The sequence below is a fragment of the Thalassophryne amazonica genome, chromosome 16, assembly GCF_902500255.1.
Source record: "Thalassophryne amazonica chromosome 16, fThaAma1.1, whole genome shotgun sequence".
Taxonomy (NCBI): Eukaryota; Metazoa; Chordata; class Actinopteri; order Batrachoidiformes; family Batrachoididae; genus Thalassophryne; species Thalassophryne amazonica.
The window spans coordinates 80,121,728-80,144,650 of record NC_047118.1 but is presented as its reverse complement, the minus strand read 5'-3'; the positions used below and the strand labels follow the sequence as shown (position 1 = coordinate 80,144,650).

Below are 22,923 nucleotides of genomic sequence, written 5' to 3'. Positions count from 1 at the left end.
AACAAAAGCGATCGAAAACATAACCTCCTTGGCAGAGGTAAAAAAGTTTGTTTTTTTAACTGTGAAAATCACAGATATGTGTAACGAACCATTTTTATAACTTAGAATGCAAATATAAATTGTAAATGTCAAAAACATATGTACAAATTTGTATATAAACAAAGTTATATGCAACTATTACATTACAAAGCAGGAAATGGTTCAGGTGGGTTTTTTTGAACAGCTATCAGATGATGATAATCAGATGCCACACAAATGATATTTGTACCACTCAGAAAAACAATTCCTGTCCATCAAAAGGTCCTGTGCTGAAGAAAAACAGGCCCCACAGAGGTCGGTGGTTTTTATTGTTGACATCATGCCGTTTCCACCAATAAAAAAGGGTAAAACTTTTTTTTTTTTTTTTTTTGCACCAGCCAGAGGTGTTAAAAGAGGCAGACAGAGGTGTCAAAAGAAGGAGACAGACGTTCAGGCATGCATGAAGGCAGCGTGCATCCACATCCAAATACGTGGGTCTGTGAAGACTGTATGATTGTTATAATTTGGGGAAAAAGCACAGCCAGTTGTTGGGACTGGCATAAGCAAAGCCAAAGGGAAAGTCATGGTTTTGTTTGAGACTGTAATTGTTACTGGCAGAGAGGAGAAGAGTGAGAAAATCTCTCGTTCCCATGCGCGTGCTGGACACAGCGATGGAGCACATTGGCTGTGCATTTCGCACCAAACGGCTGGGGTTTTCTTTTCCACCAAAAGGAAGGAAATTCAAAGCGAAAATCATGGTTTTGTTTAAGACTGTAACTGTGCCGATAAGAGAGAAGACAAGAGCGAAAAAATCTCCCGTTCGCATGCGCTGGACACAGCGACCACACAAGCAGCTTCACACGTTGGCTGTGCGTTTGGCACCAGGTTTTTTTTTTCCCATCAAAGCCAAAGGGAAAATCATGCTTTTGTTTGAGACTGTAATTGTTAGGAGCAGAGAGAAAAAACAGTGAGAAAACCTCTCGTTCACACACTTAGTAAACACACGGAGCAGTGCTTCACATATTAACATAATAATTCACTAAAAAAAAAACGGCACAAATTACAAATCATTATTCACATTTTCCTGAGCCGATCAACAAAATTTAAAATCTGGTATGTAGGTTGAAGTCTCCACTTTTAACAAACATTCAAACTGAAACTGAAAGTGTGGGGAATTTAATGAGAGGACACCTGAATTTGGTCATGTGACTTTTGACGTGTATGCACGTCAATCGACTGCAGAGGGTTAAAGCCATTCACACACTGAGTAAATATAAAGTCTTAATCGGACCTGTTACGTCGTTTCAGTCGGATTCATCATCACAGCCTGACAATGAGACGCCCTTCTTTTGGAAGATGATGTCTGAGAAATATTTAAATTCCTTATCATGGGCATTACTGAAAAAACGCAGAGTTTTAAAAGTAGCCCCTCATCACAGCGCCCCATTCACGCATCTGTCATTCAAAAATAAATTCCAGACAAATTCCAGAAAAAAAGCATAATAGTGTCAATAAGCTCAATTTTTTTAAAGAAGTCCCTTGATGTTTGTCTGCTTCGGATGCATTTCTCAGCATGAAACACAAGACGCAGGGCTTTGTCCTGTTCTGTTTGGTGCATATCCACAAACAATAGTCAGATTATAACACCACTCAGCCGGGGACTCATGAGTATCCCCACACCCGTCTGGTGCCTCACCCTGGACAACTCCAAACAGAGAGATCCCAGCCGATCCTCAGGAGTTTTGCTCCACAGCTCATGCTGTGTGTCGAGGTGAGCCCAACTATTTCTAGTTGGTATCGCTCAACCTCCAGCACAAGCTCAGGCTCTTTCCCCACCAGAGAGGTAATGTTTCACATTCCAAGAGCCAAGTACCCTAACTGAGAATCAATCTGTGTGGACATTTGGTCCTGTCCACTGCCCAAAAAACTTTGCACCAGACCCATTACACTCTTCATGTGGGTGGACACATGGAGGCGACACCATGTTATTTTGCTTGCCCTGAGTCTGACAGAGTCCCAAGGATGTAGACCTGGCCACCAGGTGCTCGCCTGCAAGCACCCCACCCCCAGGCCTGGCTCCAGGAGGATGCCAAAGTCTTCATAATCTGGGTGAGGTGACTCCATCACTATGTTTGTCCATCATAACGGGTCTTTTTCAATCACTCTTTGGTCTCCTCACCTGGGAGCAATTTGCAAAGGGTGGTCCTACCAGGAGCTAATGCTCCAGGCAACATAGCTCCCAGGATCACTGGAGCACACAAACCCATCCACCACAATAAGGCGAGGATCCAGGGAGGGGTGGAAGCTGCAGAAAGAATGATAAATTATGTTTAAAAATTATACGAAACATCCTTCACTTTGTTGCAGGTTTCAACCTCTGACAGGTTGGAGTTAACTGTCCTTTGACAAGCCAGAAATCCTTTTATCACGAGCAACTGCTTCCTCAGTCCCACAGCAGTGTGTGTCTGGTGCACTCCGCTTCAAATGAAAGGACACTCTAATTGGCTGATGTCATTTTCAGACTACAAAACACCCATGAATAATGAACACAGTAAACCAAGTCGTTTGAGCACAGCACCCAGCTCTGTGATAGTATGTCCACTTTTTAAAGAAAAAACAGCACCAGGGCAGCGCAGGTCTGTCTAGGACCTGTTGTTAAAGTACAGCCCTCGGTGGGCTTCACGTCAGGGTCTTACTTTATTTGGGAAAATCTTGTCCTGCACATTTCAGAGATAATGGGTGTTTAAATGTTTTAATTGTTGGTGCACATTTTGCAGACATAATCTTGGGCTGGGGACAAAAATCCACAGTTGTTAAAAAAGGTGGTGACGTCTTACAGCCATGTTTATATTCTGTCACAGATTTTGGACGAGAAGATCTTTGTGTTTGTTAAAGATGAGCTGAAGACGATCCAGAAGTTTCTCCTTACAAATGAGACAGAATGCTTGGAGAGTCAGAGTGAAGATGAAGAGAAGAAAAGGAGCAGCAGAGAGGCTTTTCTGAAGATCACACTGAACTTCCTGAGGACAATGCATGAGGACGAGCTGGCTGACCACCTGCAGAGCAGTAAGAGGAGTTTGTCTATATTTAACACAGATTCCAAAAGATGTAGTTAGTTGTACATCTGAAATACACTCAACAAAAATATAAACGCAACACTTTTGGTTTTGCTCCCATTTTGTATGAGATGAACTCAAAGATCTAAAACTTTTTCCACATATGCAATATCACCATTTCTCTCAAATATTGTTCACAAACCAGTCTAAATCTGTGATAGTGAGCACTTCTCCTTTGCTGAGATAATCCATCCCACCTCACAGGTGTGCCATATCAAGATGCTGATTAGACACCATGATTAGTGCACAGGTGTGCCTTAGACTGCCCACAATAAAAGGCCACTCTGAAAGGTGCAGTTTTATCACACAGCACAATGCCACAGATGTTGCAAGATTTGATGGAGCGTGCAGTTGGCATGCTGACAGCAGGAATGTCAACCAGAGCTGTTGCTCGTGTATTGAATGTTCATTTCTCTACCATAAGCCGTCTCCAAAGGTGTTTCAGAGAATTTGTCAGTACATCCAACCAGCCTCACAACCGCAGACCACATGTAACCACACCAGCCCAGGACCTCCACATCCAGCATGTTCACCTCCAAGATCGTCTGAGACCAGCCACTCGGACAGCTGCTGGAACAATCGGTTTGCATAACCAAAGAATTTCTGCACAAATTGTCAGAAACCGTCTCAGGGAAGCTCATCTGCATGCTCGTCGTCCTCATCGGGGTCTCAACCTGACTCCAGTTCATCGTCATAACCGACTTGAGTGGGCAAATGCTCACATTCGCTGCCGTTTGGCACGTTGGAGAGGTGTTCTCTTCACGGATGATGCGAAGGAGATGTGTTGCACTGCATGAGGCAAATGGTGGTCACACCAGATACTGACTGGTATCCCCCCCAATAAAACAAAACTGCACCTTTCAGAGTGGCCTTTTGTTGTGGGCAGTCTAAGGCACACCTGTGCACTAATCATGGTGTCTAATCAGCATCTTGATATGGCACACCTGTGAGGTGGGATGGATTATCTCAGCAAAGGAGAAGTGCTCACTATCACAGATTTCGACTGGTTTGTGAACAATATTTGAGGGAAATGGTGATATTGTGTATGTGGAAAACATTTTAGATCTTTGAGTTCATCTCATACAAAATGGGAGCAAAACCAAAAGTGTTGCGTTTATATTTTTGTTGAGTGTATATTTTGCATGCAGTATATTCTATCAGGAAAACACAATGTTTTATAGCTCAGTAACCCAGCAAACACACTATGGAAATGCAACTTTTTATTTTGTTTGAGGTGCAATGTTGCTGCAGTATAATTTCATACAGAGATTGCCACAACAAAATGTTCCCAGCAAACAATTTTACATTATCGTAATGTTGTCACAACATCAGTTTTTGTTAATGATGATGCCACAGTATCATTCTGTAGACTCCCAGCGACATTATACATGTTCACGTAGTTCTGAACCATTTTACCTCATTAAGAGCCAATGTGGAGCCGTGATACTGATGTTTGAGAGATCGTGGTTACTGGAAAATCAGGGGTATAACAATGCATTGGGAGTCATGATCATTTTATTATGAAGCCTGTGTCGAATCTGATTTTTTTGAAAGTTAGTATTGTGATACCATGGGGTGGTGGCAAGTGGTTAAGTGTGCTTGTTTCCAGCGTGGAAGGTTCCTGATTCAAGGCCACCCCACCTATTCTCCATGTAATACACTGTTGTGTCAGGAAGGGCATCCAGTATGACTGACTGAAAGATACATCTTTTGATATGCTTGGACAGACACACTAAAAAAAGAACCGCTGTCTCAATGAGATAAAGTTGTGTAACAATATGCATAGATTTTTTTTTTTTTTTAAGTTATTTCTTGTGGAATTAACTCGGTAACGGCTAAGTTGAAACAGCAGTTCCTTTTTTAGAATGCAACATCAGTTTTGGGTCTTTCAACTTCAGACCCCCTCACCCAGGCAACCTGACTAAGAGTGATCAATTCCAGTCTGTGTTCAAGCCCACTTCTTTCCCGCATGCTCCACAACCATCTTGAGACCTTTTCTGCAGCTTCTGAGGCTTCGCTGATGGTTTTCTTTTTGCATGCACCAGTAATGCTACTCAGTGTCTTGCTGGTTGGAGGCATTTACTCTTGTCAGTGTTGCTGCAGATGGTTCCAGCAATCGCCTTCAGCACCTGGTCATGGCACCAAAGGTAGTGGCCTTCTCCATGTGCTTTGGGGTAGCTGCTGAGTATGCAGTAGTTTTCAGAATAATAGTAGTGCTATGTGACTAAAAAGATTAATCCAGGTTTTGAGTATATTTCTTATTGTTACATGGGAAACAAGGTACCAGTAGATTCAGTAGATTCTCACAAATCCAACAAGACCAAGCATTCATGATATGCACACTCTTAAGGCTATGAAATTGGGCTATTAGTAAAAAAAGTAGAAAAGGGGGTGTTCACAACAATAGTAGCATCTGCTGTTGATGCTACAAACTCAAAACTATCAATCAATCAATCAACTTTTTTCTTATATAGCGCCAAATCACAACAAACAGTTGCCCCAAGGCGCTCCATATTGTAAGGCAAGGCCATACAATAATTATAAAAAACCCCAACGGTCAAAACGACCCCCTATGAGCAAGCACTTGGCAACAGTGGGAAGGAAAAACTCCCTTTTAACAGGAAGAAACCTCCAGCAGAACCAGGCTCAGGGAGGGGCAGTCTTCTGCTGAGACTGGTTGGGGCTGAGGGAAAAAAACAGGAAAAAGACATGCCGTGAAGGGGGGCAGAGATCGATCACTAATGATTAAATGCAGAGTGATGCATACGGAGCAAAAAGAGAAAGAAACAGTGCATCATGGGAACCCCCCCCACAATCTACGTCTAAAGCAGCATAACCAAGGGATGGTCCAGGGTCACCCGATCCAGCCCTAACTATAAGCCTTAGCGAAAAGGAAAGTTTTAAGCCTAATCTTAAAAGTAGAGAGGGTATCTGTCTCCCTGATCTGAATTGGGAGCTGGTTCCACAGGAGAGGAGCCTGAAAGCTGAAGGTTCTGCCTCCCATTCTACTCTTACAAACCCTAGGAACTACAAGTAAGCCCGCAGTCTGAGAGCGAAGCGCTCTAATGGGGTAATATGGTACTATGAGGTCCCTAAGATAAGATGGGATCTGATTATTCAAAACCTTATAAGTAAGAAGAAGAATTTTAAATTCTATTCTAGAATTAACAGGAAGCCAATGAAGAGAGGCCAACACGGGTGAGATATGCTCTCTCCTGCTAGTCCCCGTCAGTACTCTAGCTGCAGCATTCTGAACCAACTGAAGGCTTTTTAGGGAACTTTTAGGACAACCTGATAATAATGAATTACAATAGTCCAGCCTAGAGGAAATAAATGCATGAATTAGTTTTTCAGCATCACTCTGAGACAAGACCTTTCTGATTTTAGAGATATTGCGTAAATGCAAAAAGGCAGTCCTACATATTTGTTTAATATGCGCTTTGAATGACATATCCTGATCAAAAATGACTCCAAGATTTCTCACAGTATTACTAGAGATCAGGGAAATGCCATCCAGAGTAACGATCTGGTTAGACACCATGCTTCTAAGATTTGTGGGGCCAAGTACAATAACTTCAGTTTTATCTGAGTTTAAAAGCAGGAAATTAGAGGTCATCCATGTCTTTATGTCTGTAAGACAATCCTGCAGTTTAGCTAATTGGTGTGTATCCTCTGGCTTCATGGATAGATAAAGCTGGGTATCATCTGCGTAACAATGAAAATTTAAGCAATACCGTCTAATAATACTGCCTAAGGGAAGCATGTATAAAGTGAATAAAATTGGTCCTAGCACAGAACCTTGTGGAACTCCATAATTAACTTTAGTCCGTGAAGAAGATTCCCCATTTACATGAACAAACTGTAATCTATTAGACAAATATGATTCAAACCACCGCAGCGCAGTGCCTTTAATACCTATGACATGCTCTAATCTCTGTAATAAAATTTTATGGTCAACAGTATCAAAAGCTGCACTGAGGTCCAACAGAACAAGCACAGAGATAAGTCCACTGTCCGAAGCCATAAGAAGATCATTTGTAACCTTCACTAATGCTGTTTCTGTACTATGATGAATTCTAAAACCTGACTGAAACTCTTCAAATAGACCATTCCTCTGCAGGTGATCAGTTAGCTGTTTTACAACTACCCTCTCAAGAATCTTTGAGAGAAAAGGAAGGTTGGAAATTGGCCTATAATTAGCTAAGATAGCTGGGTCAAGTGATGGCTTTTTAAGTAATGGTTTAATTACTGCCACCTTAAAGGCCTGTGGTACATAACCAACTAACAAAGATAGATTGATCATATTTAAGATTGAAGCATTAAATAATGGTAGGACTTCCTTGAGCAGCCTGGCAGGAATGGGGTCCAATAAACATGCCGATGGTTTGGACGAAGCAACCAATGAAAATAACTCAGACAGAACAACCGGAGAGAAAGAGTCTAACCAAATACCGGCATCACTGAAAGCAGCCAAAGATAACGATACATCTTTGGGATGGTTATGAGTAATTTTTTCTCTAATAGTCAAAATTTTGTTAGCAAAGAAAGTCATGAAGTCATTACTAGTTAAAGTTAATGGAATACTCAGCTCAATAGAGCTCTGACTCTTTGTCAGCTTAGCTACAGTGCTGAAAAGAAACCTGAGGTTATTCTTATTTTCTTCAATTAGTGATGAGTAGAAAGATGTCCTAGCTTTACGGAGGGCTTTTTTATAGAGCAACAAACTCTTTTTCCAGGCTAAGTGAAGATCTTCTAAATTAGTGAGACGCCATTTCCTCTCCAACTTACGGGTTATCTGCTTTAAGCTACGAGTTTGTGAGTTATACCACGGAGTCAGACACTTCTGATTTAAAGCTCTCTTTTTCAGAGGAGCTACAGCATCCAAAGTTGTCTTCAAAGAGGATGTAAAACTATTGACGAGATACTCTATCTCCCTTACAGAGTTTAGGTAGCTACTCTGCTCTGTGTTGGTATATGACATTAGAGAACATAACGAAGGATTCATATCCTTAAACCTAGTTACAGCGCTTTCTGAAAGACTTCTAGTGTAATGAAACTTATTCCCCACTGCAGGGTAGTCCATCAGGGTAAATGTAAATGTTATTAAAAAATGATCAGACAGAAGGGAGTTTTCAGGGAATACTGTTAAGTCTTCTATTTCCATACCATAAGTCAGAACAAGATCTAAGATATGATTAAAGTGGTGGGTGGACTCATTTACTTTTTGAGCAAAGCCGATAGAGTCTAATAATAGATTAAATGCAATGTTGAGGCTGTCATTCTCAGCATCTGTGTGGATATTAAAATCGCCCACTATAATTATCTTATCTGAGCTAAGCACTAAGTCAGACAAAAGGTCTGAAAATTCACAGAGAAACTCACAGTAACGACCAGGTGGACGATAGATAATAACAAATAAAACTGGTTTTTGGGACTTCCAATTTGGATGGACAAGACTAAGAGACAAGCTTTCAAATGAATTAAAGCTCTGTCTAGGTTTTTGATTAATTAATAAGCTGGAATGGAAGATTGCTGCTAATCCTCCGCCACGGCCCGTGCTACGAGCATTCTGACAGTTAGTGTGACTCGGGGGTGTTGACTCATTTAAACTAACATATTCATCCTGCTGTAACCAGGTTTCTGTTAGGCAGAATAAATCAATACGTTGATCAATTATTATATCATTTACCAACAGGGACTTAGAAGAGAGAGACCTAATGTTTAATAGACCACATTTAACTGTTTTAGTCTGTGGTGCAATTGAAGGTGCTATATTATTTTTTCTTTTTGAATTTTTATGCTTAAATAGATTTTTGCTGGTTATTGGTGGTCTGGGAGCAGGCACCGTCTCTACGGGGATGGGGCAACGAGGGGATGGCAGGGGGAGAGAAGCTGCAGAGAGGTGTATAAGACCACAGCTCTGCCTCCTGGTCCCAACGCTGGACAGTCACAGTTTGGAGGATCCAAGAAAATTGGCCAGATTTCTAGAAATGAGAGCTGCTCCATCTAAAGTGGGATGGATGCCGTCTCTCCTAACAAGACCAGGTTTTCCCCAGAAGCTTTGCCAATTATCAATGAAGCCCACCTCATTTTTTGGACACCACTCAGACAGCCAGCAATTCAAGGAGAACATGCGGCTAAACATGTCACTCCCGGTCCGATTGGGGAGGGGCCCAGAGAAAACAACAGAGTCCGACATTGTTTTTGCAAAGTTACACACCGATTTAATGTTAATTTTAGTGACCTCCGATTGGCGTAACCGAGTGTCATTACTGCCGACGTGAATTACAATCTTACCAAATTTACGCTTAGCCTTAGCCAGCAATTTCAAATGTCCTTCGATGTCGCCTGCTCTGGCCCCCGGAAGACAATTGACAATGGTTGCTGGTGTCGCTAACTTCACATTTCTCAAAACAGAGTCGCCAATAACCAGAGTTTGATCCTCGGCGAGTGTATCGTCGAGTGGGGAAAAACGGTTAGAGATGTGAACGGGTTGACGGTGTACACGGGGCTTCTGTTTAGGGCTACGCTTCCTCCTCACAGTCACCCAGTCAGCCTGCTTTCCCGACTGCCCGGGATCTGCCAGGGGGGAACTAGCGGCGGCTAAGCTACCTTGGTCCGCACCGACTACGACTATGTTCAAACTGCTTTTTTAGCAATCCTGTGAGTCACTAAACTAGTATTTAGCTGTATAACCACAGTTTTTCATGATTTCTTCACATCTGCGAAGCATTAATTTTGTTGGTTTGGAACCAAGATTTTGCTCGTTTGCTAGTGTGCTTGGGGTCATTGTCTTGTTGAAACACCCATTTCAAGGGCATGTCCTCTTCAGCATAAGGCAATATGACCACTTCAAGTATTTTGACATATCCAAACTGATCCATGATACCTGGTATGCGATATATAGGCCCAACACCATAGTAGGAGAAACATGCCCATATCATGATGCTTGCACCACCATTCTTCACTGTCTTCACTGTGAACTGTGGCTTAAATTCAGAGTTTGGGGGTTGTCTCACAAACTGTCTGCAGCCCTTGGACCCAAAAAGAACAGTTTTACTCTAATCAGTCCACAAAATATTCCTCCATTTCTCTTTAGGCCAGTTGATGTGTTCTTTGGCAAATTGTAACCTCTTCTGAACATGTCTTTTATTTAACAGAGGGACTTTGCGGGGGATTCTTGAAAATAAATTAGCTTCACACAGGCATCTTCTAACTATCACAGCACTTACAGGTAACTCCAGACTGCCTTTGATCATCCTGGAGCTGATCAGTGGGTGAGCCTTTGCCATTCTGGTTATCCATTTTCTTCCACGTGTCTCTGGTTTTTTGTCCATTTCAAAACACTGGAGATCACTGTAGATGAACAGCCTATACTTTTTTGCACCTGCGTATAAGTTTTCCCCTCTCCAATCAACATTTTAATCAAACTATGCTGTTCTTCTGAACAATGTCTTGAACATCCCATTTTCCTCAGGCTTTCAAAGAGAAAAGCATGTTCAACAGGTGCTGGCTTCATCCTTAAATAGGGGACACCTGATTTACACCCGTTTGTTCCACAAAATTGACAACCTCACTGACTGAATGCCACACTACTATTATTGTGAACACCCCCTTTTCTACTTTTTTTTACTAATAGCCCAATTTCATAGCCTTAAGAGTGTGTATATCATAAATGCTTGGTCTTGTTGGATTTGTGAGAATCTACTGAATCTACTGGTACCTTGTTTCCCATGTAACAATAAGAAATATACTCAAAACCTGGATTAATCTTTTTACTCACATAGCACTACTATTATTCTGAACACTACTGTATATTCCAGGGTTCCTCTTCCTTGGCACAAAGTGCATGCTGATGTCTCTGATTTCCGCCAACAGAAGAGGTGAGATGGGTGAAGCCAGGTGAAATGTGGGTGTCCCCTTTGGCCTTCTCCAGCTACTGGGGTCCTCAACACTCAGGCGCCTGCATGCTGGATCATAGACAAAGAAATGGGTCACACGGTCAAAATGTCAAAGCTACTGCTTCCTCATAATGCAAGTGATAATGCTCATCCTAGTCTCTCTTAGTGACTGCTTCTTTGATACAAAATCATTCCAGTGGTACCCAAGAATCCTTTGAAGACACTTAGTTACAAAGACATGCAGTCATCACCTTAGGTCACTGATTACATCCAAGTCTCATAACCATACAGCAAGACAGGCAGCACCAGGATCCCAAAAACGTGGACCTTCGTTCACCTGAAAAGATATCGGTATCACCAAACACCTCTGTCCAACAACCTCATGGCTCCATAAGCTTTCCCCAGGTGCCTCTTGATCTCAAAGGCCAAGGACCTAAAGACATGTATGTCACTGCTAAGGTAAGTGAATGTCTCTATGAGTCAACTCTTTGACCACATACAGATACACCTCTGATGGCTGAGCCAAGTTTTACTTAGTCATACTACAATGTTGTAGCACCATCGCTCGAAGTGTACAGAATTGTCATCACTACTAAAAGCTGATGTTGTGACAAGGTAGAACTGTTGCTATTAAATTACTTTGCACCAACATGAAACCCAAATATTGTCATTACAGTACCATAACTTAGCAATATTCTGACAATGCAAATTTCTTAGCTTGGAACTGATCCATGCTGTTTGTTCTTTCAGAAACTGGTGCCGAAGTTTGTCGACGTAATCTCAAATCTAATCTTAAGCAGAAGTTTGACTGTGTGTTTGAGGGGATCTCTAAAGCAGGAAAGGCGACACTTCTGAATGAGATCTACACAGAGCTCTACATCTTGGAGGGCGGAGCTTCTGAGGTCAATGATGAACATGAGATCAGACAGCTTGAAACTGCATCCAGGAAAACAGGTACACCACAAGCAATCACATGTGAAGACATCTTCAAAGCCTCAGCTGACACCCAGCAACCAATCAGAACAGTGCTGACAAGGGGCGTGGCCGGCATCGGGAAAACGGTCTTAACACAGAAGTTCACTCTGGATTGGGCTGAAGGTAAAACCAGCCAGGACTTCCACTTCATATTTCCATTCACTTTCAGAGAGCTGAATGTGCTGAAAGAGAAAAAGTTCAGCTTGGTGGAACTTGTTCATCACTTCTTTGCTGAAACCAAAGAAGCAGGAATCTGCAACTTTCAACAGTTCCGGGTTCTTTTCATCTTTGACGGTCTGGATGAGTGTCGCCTCCCTCTGGACTTCCACAGCAATGACATCCTGACTGATGTCACAGAGTCGAGCTCAGTGGATGTTCTGCTGACAAACCTCATCAGGAGGAACCTGTTTCCCTCTGCTACCCTCTGGATAGCCACACGACCCGCAGCGACCAGTCAGATCCCTCCTGAGTGTGTGGACATGGTGACAGAGGTCAGAGGCTTCACTGACCCTCAGAAGGAGAAGTACTTGAGGAAGGGATTCAGAAATGAGGAGCAGTCCAGAAGAGTCATCTCCCACATGAAGACATCACGAACCCTCCACATCATGTGTCACATCCCAGTCTTCTGCTGGATCACTGCTACAGTTCTGGAGGACATGTTGGACACCAGAGACACACCAAAGCTGCCAGAGACCCTGACTGAGATGTACATCTACTTCCTGGTGGTTCAGTCCAAAGTGAAGAAGGTCAAGTATGATGGAGGAGCTGAGACAGATCCACTGTGGAATCCAGAGAACAGGAAGATGGTTATGACTCTGGGAAAACTGGCATTTGAGCAGCTGCAGAAAGGGAACCTGAACTTCTACGAAGAGGACCTGACAGAGTGTGGCATCGATATCAGAGCAGCCTCAGTGTACTCAGGAGTCTTCACACAGATCTTTAAAGAGGAGAGAGGACTCTACCAGGACAAGGTCTTCTGCTTCATCCATCTGAGTGTTCAGGAGTTTCTGGCTGCTCTTTATGTCCATCTGACCTTCACCGAGTCTGGATTCAATCTGCTGTCAGAAGAACAACTGTCAATCTGGTGGACACTATTCATAAAGATGAAAGTGCTTAAACCTGATCTAGCACATCTCCACCTGAGTGCTGTGGACAAGGCCTTACAGAGTCCAAATGGACACCTGGACTTGTTCCTGCGCTTCCTCTTGGGTCTTTCCCTGCAGACCAATCAGATCCTCCTCCAAGGTCTGATGACACAGACAGATAGTATGTCAGAGACCAATCAAAAAACAGTCAAGTACATCCAGAAGAAGCTCAGTGAGACTCTGTCTGCAGAGAGAAACATCAATCTGTTCCACTGTCTGAATGAACTGAAGGATCACTCTCTCGTGGCTCAGATCCAACAGCACCTGATGTCAGGAAGCGTCTCCACAAAAAACCTTTCTCCTGCTGATTGGTCAGCTCTGAATTTCATCTTACTGTCATCAGAACAGCATCTGGAGGTGTTTGACCTGAAGAAATACTCTGCTTCACATGAGGCTCTTCTGAAGCTGCTGCCAGTGATCAAAGAATCTAAAAACGCTCTGTAAGAACAAAGACACTTTTATATTTGAACAATGACTTCATCAGTATCATTTTAAACTGAGATTCTTTATTGTTATTAATCATCACTTCAGGTTATCTGGCTGCAATCTGTCAGAGAGAAGCTGTGAAGTTCTCTCACTGGTTCTCAGCTCTCAGTTCTCTCATCTGACAGAACTGGACCTGAGTAACAACCAGCTGCAGGACTCAGGCGTGAAGCTGCTGTCTGCTGGACTGCAGAGTCCATACTGTGAGCTGGAAACTCTCAGATCAGACCAAATACTGTGAAAGGTTCTGCCTCCAGCGTGATTCTGTCAATAACAATGAAGTTATTGAAGTAAAACTGGTACAAGAATAATCCTCTTCTTATTGCTACACCAAATGTTTTGGCTTTTTGGGGTTTTTGCCTGCAATTTCAGGCATGCAGATAATTACCTTTAACACACACAGTAATTGGTAAAAACCAGTGTGACCACAGCCAGTGTCAGTGACAGGTGCACTTAAGTTGCACATCAGTCCTGCCACAGTCATTTGAGTTTCTGAAAAAAGGAAGACCGTCTTATAAATTTGTGCTACATAATAGGGTAGTGCAGTCTCGTTTGAACCCTGTGTGATTTGCGGGATTTGACCACTTATGGGGACAGTTGCTCCTGTTGCGCAATATACTGTATACAATCAATCAATCAATCAATCAATCAATCAACTTTTTTCTTATATAGCGCCAAATCACAACAAACAGTTGCCCCAAGGCGCTCCATATTGTAAGGCAAGGCCATACAATAATTATGAAAAACCCCAACGGTCAAAACGACCCCCTATGAGCAAGCACTTGGCAACAGTGGGAAGGAAAAACTCCCTTTTAACAGGAAGAAACCTCCAGCAGAACCAGGCTCAGGGAGGGGCAGTCTTCTGCTGAGACTGGTTGGGGCTGAGGGAAAAAACCAGGAAAAAGACATGCCATGAAGGGGGGCAGAGATCGATCACTAATGATTAAATGCAGAGTGATGCATACGGAGCAAAAAGAGAAAGAAACATTGCATCATGGGAACCCCCCCACAATCTACGTCTAAAGCAGCATAACCAAGGGATGGTCCAGGGTCACCCGATCCAGCCCTAACTATAAGCCTTAGCAAAAAGGAAAGTTTTAAGCCTAATCTTAAAAGTAGAGAGGGTATCTGTCTCCCTGATCTGAATTGGGAGCTGGTTCTACAGGAGAGGAGCCTGAAAGCTGAAGGCTCTGCCTCCCATTCTACTCTTACAAACCCTAGGAACTACAAGTAAGCCCGCAGTCTGAGAGCGAAGCGCTCTAATGGGGTAATATGGTACTACGAGGTCCCTAAGATAAGATGGGACCTGATTATTCAAAACCTTAACAAAACTAAACATTTCACACCCAGAGCAGAAAAGTGCGGGAGAGACAGGAGAAGCCGCCATGCTAAATCGGCTAAGAGCTAGTAGCTACGCAACCTAGCGAATTCCTAAAAACACACAAAGTGAATAATGTGTAAATAATTTAAAGGTGATTCAGCAGAAGGAGTGCCCCAATCAAGGCACCAAACAGGCCATGAATCAGCACAGGCAACGCACGACAACAGTGCTAAAAGAGAAAAATAAAAAAAAATGAAAAAAAATAAAAACGAAAGCGTTAGCAAGCTAGTTAGCTTGCCAACGCTGATGAAAGTTAGCTGATAAAAGTGCTCCGTCGCGATGTTTCGACCGTTAGAGGTCTTCCTTAGGCGTTGGAGCACAGTAAAAAAGTTTAAAAAAAAAGTAAAAAGGTAAAAAAGTAAAAAAGTCTTGAAAAAGACTGTTAATTCAAGTCCAAAGCAGCAGGTAGCAGTCTCAGTGTAAACAGTCCCAACAGAGAGCCAAAATTCTGATGTGTAGCAGCAGTAAAGAGGAAGTCAGAAGAACCGACACATCACACAGACCCAAGAGATAACACACACAGGATAACTTCACATGGGAAAATGGTGTACTCTTTTGTTTTCGGCTGCAGTCACTGAAGCAGTTGTAAAAAGTGCAGGTTTTTGTTTTTTTTTTGGTTCCCAGTGGAGAAGGGAAGATGAAGAAAATGGGAGACATTGTGATGGTGTTATAGCCTACACAGCTAACCAGAGTAGCTGCATTTTCTGAACCGCCTCAACACGTTTAGGCTCCGGGTCATAAACAAACTGCAACACGTGTCCACTTTCCACCGCATCATCACTTTTTCTTTGCATTTTAATTTTGTTTGCATGTAATTTGCCCAAAACCCCAGAAAATGCCATGTTTCTGTCCCTGGAAGTAGAGAAATTACATCATATGCGTCATATTTTAACCCTTGAGCGCCCGCCCTAAACGAGACTGCATTGCCCAATTGCTGCCGTCCCACAACAATGGTGCCACCACCGTGCATATGGGGTGTATCAGTGCCTTGGCCACCATCACAAAAGTGTCATATACGTGACTGCAAGTTTTTTTTTTTGTTGTTTTTTTTTAACAAAGTCAGCAACCATATTCCTGAGGGGACTGTCCTAAACCAATGAGTCTTATGTCTGTGTGACTATGGCTTAAGGCTCATTTTGAGATGTCAACTTGAAGCATTGCTCTTGAGCAGAGTTGGGGGTGTGAGGGAGGGTAAACCTGAATGAGTGACCTTGGGTAGACTGTGGAAACAAAAGAATAGATTTCAGCAAAAACGTTTTTCCTTGTTCATTTACTCTTCAGGCTGAGTGGCTGCAGTCACTTGGAAACTCTCAGGTCAGGAGTTAAATTTTCTATAAACTGATTCAAAATGCTTATTTTAAATGGTTTTATCAGATTTATTTTCACATATTCTACAACGCTCAGATATGTAATTTGAAGGACAACTAAAGGATTCCCGAAAGCTCTGTGTAGTGCAGTGTTTGTCCCTGGAGGTGAAGGTATGACATAGAAGTCCACTCAAACCTTTATTCACATTGTCATTATGGGGTACTGTGTGTAGAACTTTGAGAAAAAAATAATTTCATCCATTTTGGAATAAGGCTGTAACATGACAAAATGTGGAAAAACTGAAGTGCTGTGAATACTATCTGGATGCGCTGTAAGTGACCACAATATAATGGGTGACTTCAGCAGCCATCGCAGACCTTGACTGGAGAGCACAAAGTTAGTAACAGAATCTAGTTCAAGTCTTCACTAGACAATCACCACACAACCTTGTCTCTTTGTCATCTGCCCTTGTGTTTTGACCTTGGACCCTTTTATGCCAATTTCAAGACTTCTGTCTTGAGTTTTCTGGCCAAACCTACCCACAGCTAGATCCTTCTGACCAATCACATTGCTTGTGTATTGCTACAGAGTGCACTGGCTTGTCAGAACTGAGCCTACAAAAGGGGAGGTGATGGTCTAGTGGTTAAGGCGTTGGGCTTGAGACCAGAAGATCCTTGGTTCAGTCCCAGCCTGACTGGAAAATCACTAAGGGCCCTTGGGCAAGGTCTTTAATCCCCTATTGCTCCCGGTGTGTAGTGAGCACCTTGTATGGCAGCACCATGACATTGGGGTGAATGTGAGGCATTATTGTAAAGCACTGTGAGCATCTGATGCAGATGTAAAAGCACTATATAAATGCAGTCCATTTACCATTTAACATCTCGGAGCAAATGCACCCCTTGCAAAGGAAGATGTCGGAGACCAGGGAATATTTATAATTTGGTTCTGGTTGTTCATGTGAAGCTGTAAAAGTGTTTTTCGCTGCTCAACCATGAACATGGCAGGCTTATCAACCGCTGAAGGACAAAATGCCCCATTGTTTTCCTCCAGAAGAATTTCTACATCCTTGGTGAACATTCAGCTGCTTCCTTATCTTCTCTAACTGCAGTACACACGGCCAGAAACTGACTCACACATGGACAGAGACTGAAAGCATGCTCCACCTCCTCCCAACCCCCACCGTCCCCAGTCACACACCCCATCCCGGCCCCCGCTCACTCCACTCCTTTCCCGCTCTGGGGACTGCACAGTTTTAGCTTCGGTAGGTCCCCATTCTCCCCAAGCTGGAGGCGGAGCGACTCATGTTGCTGCGGCTACCACACACTCACATCGCCTCAATTTGGAAAACGGACTGTTTCAAGTTTAGTGCACATAAACAATGTCAAATGTATATGTGTTGTCTTAATTCTGATGTGTGCCATTATCACGGTAAGCAACTAAAAATTGTGGATTAATTGCTGTATCTTGTCTGTGGCAATTTGAGTGTGGATGTAATCTCGTTGTTGTTGCACTTTTAATGACAATGACAATAAATCTCATATATATATATATATATATATATATATATATATATATATATATATAGAAGTAAAGGCGTCAAATTGACAAAACTATGTTTACTGTAAAATAAATATAGTGGAATGGGGCTGTGCAGGCATGCAGATGTACAGTACCTTTCAGTCTGTACTTTGTGGGAGTAGGGGGGAGGCAGGGTAAGTGGGAGTGTCTGGCATTCTTTATAAGTCCAGCTGCAGACAGAATGAAGCTGTTTTTGTGTCTTGAGGTTTTAGTCCTGATGGACATCAGCTGTCTGCCAGAGGAGAGGGTAACAAAACGGTTGTGTCCTGGGTGAGAGGGATCGGCCACTATCTTCCCTGCTCACCTCGGGGCCCTGGAGGTGCACTGGTCCTGTAGGGATGGCAGACTGCAGTTGATCACCTTCTCTGCTGCGTGGATGATACACTGCAGTCTGCTCCTATCCTTAGCAGTGGCAGCAGCATACCAGACGGTGATGGAGGAGGAGATGATGGACTCAATGATGGCAGTGTAGAAGTTCACCATGATTGTTTTTGGCAAGTTTAACTTCCTTAGCTGCTGCAGAAAGTACATCCTCTGTTGTGCTCGCTTGGTGACAGAGCCGATGTTCGGCTCCCAAATGAGGTCCTGGGTGATGGTGATCCCAGGTAGCATAAGGACTCCACAATGGTGAGTGGAGTCACACAGAGTGATGAGGTTAGCCAGGACTGGGTTCTTTCTGAAGTCAACAACCATCTCCACTGTCTTCAATTCAAGTCAATTCAATTCAGTTTTATTTATATAGCGCCAAATCACAACAAACAGTTGCCCCAAGGCGCTTTATATTGTAAGGCAAGGCCATACAATAATTACGTAAAAACCCTAAAGGTCAAAACGACCCCCTGTGAGCAAGCACTTGGCGACAGTGGGAAGGAAAAACTCCCTTTTAACAGGAAGAAACCTCCAGCAGAACCAGGCTCAGGGAGGGGCAGTCTTCTGCTGGGACTGGGTGGGGCTGATGGAGAGAACCAGGAAAAAGACATGCTGTGGAGGGGAGCAGAGATCAATCACTAATGATTAAATGCAGAGTGGTGCATACAGAGCAAAAAGAGAAAGAGACACTCAGTGCATTATGGGAACCCCCCAGCAGTCTAAGTCTATAGCAGCATAACTAAGGGATGGTTCAGGGTCACCTGATCCAGCCCTAACTATAAGCTTTAGCAAAAAGGAAAGTTTTAAGCCTAATCTTAAAAGTAGAGAGAGTGTCTGTCTCCCTAATCCGAATTGGGAGCTGGTTCCACAGGAGAGGAGCCTGAAAGCTGAAGGCTGTGCCTCCCATTCTACTCTTACAAACCCTAGGAACTACAAGTAAGCCTGCAGTCTGAGAGCGAAGCACTCTATTGGGGTGATATGGTACTATGAGGTCCCTAAGATAAGAAGGGACCTGATTATTCAAAACCTTATAAGTAAGAAGAAGAATTTTAAATTCTATTCTAGAATTAACAGGAAGCCAATGAAGAGAGGCCAATATGGGTGAGATATGCTCTCTCCTTCTAGTCCCCGTCAGTACTCTAGCTGCAGCATTTTGAATTAACTGAAGGCTTTTCAGGGAACTTTTAGGACAACCTAATAATAATGAATTACAATAGTCCAGCCTAGAGGAAATAAATGCATGAATTAGTTTTTCAGCATCACTCTGAGACAAGACCTTTCTAATTTTAGAGATATTGCGTAAATGCAAAAAAGCAGTCTTACATATTTGTTTAATATGCGCTTTGAATGACATATCCTGATCAAAAATGACTCCAAGATTTCTCACAGTATTACTAGAGGTCAGGGTAATGCCATCCAGAGTAAGGATCTGGTTAGAACCATGTTTCTAAGATTTGTGGGGCCAAGTACAATAACTTCAGTTTTATCTGAGTTTAAAAGCAGGAAATTAGAGGTCATCCATGTCCTTATGTCTGTAAGACAATCCTGCAGTTTAGCTAATTGGTGTGTGTCCTCTGGCTTCATGGATAGATAAAGCTGGGTATCATCTGCGTAACAATGAAAATTTAAGCAATGCCGTCTAATAATACTGCCTAAGGGAAGCATGTATAAAGTGAATAAAATTGGTCCTAGCACAGAACCTTGTGGAACTCCATAATTAACCTTAGTCTGTGAACAAGATTCCCCATTTACATGAACAAATTGTAATCTATTAGACAAATATGATTCAAACCACCGCAGCGCAGTGCCTTTAATACCTATGGCATGCTCTAATCTCTGTAATAAAATTTTATGGTCAACAGTATCAAAAGCAGCACTGAGGTCTAACAGAACAAGCACAGAGATGAGTCCACTGTCCGAGGCCATAAGAAGATCATTTGTAACCATGACTGAATGTCCTGGAGTTATGGGGCAAAAACAGCAAGATTAGTGACAAAGGTCAATTTCAGTTTGTACAGGGGTCAAAAGATAAAGTTGCTCCAATTTCAATAAAAAAAAAAAAAGATGCAAATTATTGGTTGAAATAAAAGGATTAATAAATGAAATAGTTTTTACTGTGTTGAATGTTTGGTCTCCAAAGTAAAGATCAAACAAGGTCGACATCCATTGGATTCTATGACATGTGACATATGTTACCCTGTAATATGAACTAAGCATGACAGGTGGTGCAAACTATTCCTTTTTAGAACCCTATTAACCCAAACAATAATTCAGTGTGATGTGATAAATATGATTCAAACCACCGCAGCGCAGTGCCTTTAATACCTATGGCATGCTCTAATCTCTGTAATAAAATTTTATGGTCTAACAGGACAAGCACAGAGATGAGTCCACTATCTGAGGCCAAAAGAAGATCATTTGTAACCTTCATTAATGCTGTTTCTGCACTATGATAAATTCTAAAACCTGACTGAAACTCTTCAGTTAGCTGTTTTACAACTACCCTTTCAAGAATTTTTGAGAGAAAAGGAAGGTTGGAGATTGGCCTATAATTAGCTAAGAGCTGGGTCAAGTGATGGCTTTTTAAGTAATGGTTTAATTACTGCCACCTTAAAAGCCTGTGGTACATAGCCAACTAATAAAGATAGATTGATCATATTTAAGATCGAAGCATTAAATAATGGTAGGGCTTCCTTGAGCAGCCTGGTAGGAATGGGGTCCAATAGACATGTTGATGGTTTGGATGAAGTAACTAATGAAAATAACTCAGACAGAACAATCTGAGAGAAAGAGTCTAACCAAATACCGGCATTACTGAAAGCAGCCAAAGATAACGATACGTCTTTGGGATGGTTATGAGTAATTTTTTCTCTAATAGTTAAAATTTTATTAGCAAAGAAAGTCATGAAGTCATTACTAGTTAAAGTTAAAGGAATACTCGGCTCAATAGAGCTCTGACTCTTTGTCAGCCTGGCTACAGTGCTGAAAAGAAACCTGGGGTTGTTCTTATTTTCTTCAATTAGTGATGAGTAGTAAGATGTCCTAGCTTTACGGAGGGCTTTTTTATAGAGCAACAGACTCTTTTTCCAGGCTAAGTGAAGATCTTATAAATTAGTGAGACGCCATTTCCTCTCCAACTTACGGGTTATCTGCTTTAAGCTGCGAGTTTGTGAGTTATACCACGGAGTCAGGCACTTCTGATTTAAAGCTCTCTTTTTCAGAGGAGCTACAGCATCCAAAGTTGTCTTCAATGAGGATGTAAAACTATTGACGAGATACTCTATCTCACTTACAGAGTTTAGGTAGCTACTCTGCACTGTGTTGGTATATGGCATTAGGGAACATAAAGAAGGAAACATATCCTTAAACCTAGTTACAGTGCTTTCTGAAAGACTTCTAGTGTAATGAAACTTATTCCCCACTGCTGGGTAGTCCATCAGAGTAAATGTAAATGTTATTAAGAAATGATCAGACAGAAGGGAGTTTTCAGGGAATACTGTTAAGTCTTCAATTTCCATACCATAAGTCAGAACAAGATCTAAGATATGATTAAAGTGGTGGGTGGACTCATTTACATTTTGAGCAAAGCCAATTGAGTCTAATAATAGATTAAATGCAGTGTTGAGGCTGTCATTCTCAGCATCTGTGTGGATGTTAAAATCGCCCACTATAATTATCTTATCTGAGCTAAGCACTAAGTCAGACAAAAGTTCTGAAAATTCACTGAGAAACTCACAGTAACGACCAGGAGGACGATAGATAACAACAAATAAAACTGGTTTTTGGGACTTCCAATTTGGATGGACAAGACTAAGAGTCAAGCTTTCAAATGAATTAAAGCTCTGTCTGGGTTTTTGATTAATTAATAAGCTGGAATGGAAGATTGCTGCTAATCCTCCGCCTCGGCCAGTGCTACGAGCGTTCTGGCAGTTAGTGTGACTCGGGGGTGTTGACTCATTTAAACTAACATATTCATCCTGCTGTAACCAGGTTTCTGTAAGGCAGAATAAGTCAATATGTTGATCAATTATTATATCATTTACTAACAGGGACTTAGAAGAGAGAGACCTAATGTTTAATAGACCATATTTAACTGTTTTAGTCTGTGGTGCAGTTGAAGGTGCTATATTATTTTTTCTTTTTGAACTTTTATGCTTAAATAGATTTTTGCTGGTTATTGGTGGTCTGGGAGCAGGCACCGTCTCTACGGGGATGGGGTAATGAGGGGATGGCAGGGGGAGAGAAGCTGCAGAGAGGTGTGTAAGACTACAACTCTGCTTCCTGGTCCCAACCCTGGATAGTCACAGTTTGGAGGATTTAAGAAAATTGGCCAGATTTCTAGAAATGAGAGCTGCTCCATCCAAAGTGGGATGGATGCCGTCTCTCCTAACAAGACCATGGTTTTCCCCAGAAGCTTTGCCAATTATCTATGAAGCCCACCTCATTTTTTGGACACCACTCAGACAGCCAGCAATTCAAGGAGAACATGCGGCTAAACATGTCACTCCCGGTCCGACTGGGGAGGGGCCCAGAGAAAACTACAGAGTCCGACATTGTTTTTGCAAAGTTACACACCAATTCAATGTTAATTTTAGTGACCTCCGATTGGCGTAACCGGGTGTCATTACTGCCGATGTGAATTACAATCT

General features: G+C 42.3%; 1 protein-coding gene across 1 annotated transcript in view; it reads left to right on the top strand.

The window, feature by feature from the left end:
* Positions 1-2,963: 2,963 nt before the first annotated feature.
* si:ch211-214b16.3 (NACHT, LRR and PYD domains-containing protein 3) overlaps positions 2,964-22,923 on the top strand; it is a 31,067-nt gene continuing 11,107 nt past the window's right edge. The window contains exons 1-4 of the mRNA XM_034190857.1: positions 2,964-3,084; positions 11,786-13,595; positions 13,687-13,875; positions 14,667-14,681. Coding sequence (XP_034046748.1) covers positions 3,048-3,084; positions 11,786-13,595; positions 13,687-13,875; positions 14,667-14,681 — 2,051 coding nt within the window. The 5' untranslated portion in view covers positions 2,964-3,047. The remainder of the gene's footprint in view (positions 3,085-11,785; positions 13,596-13,686; positions 13,876-14,666; positions 14,682-22,923) is intronic.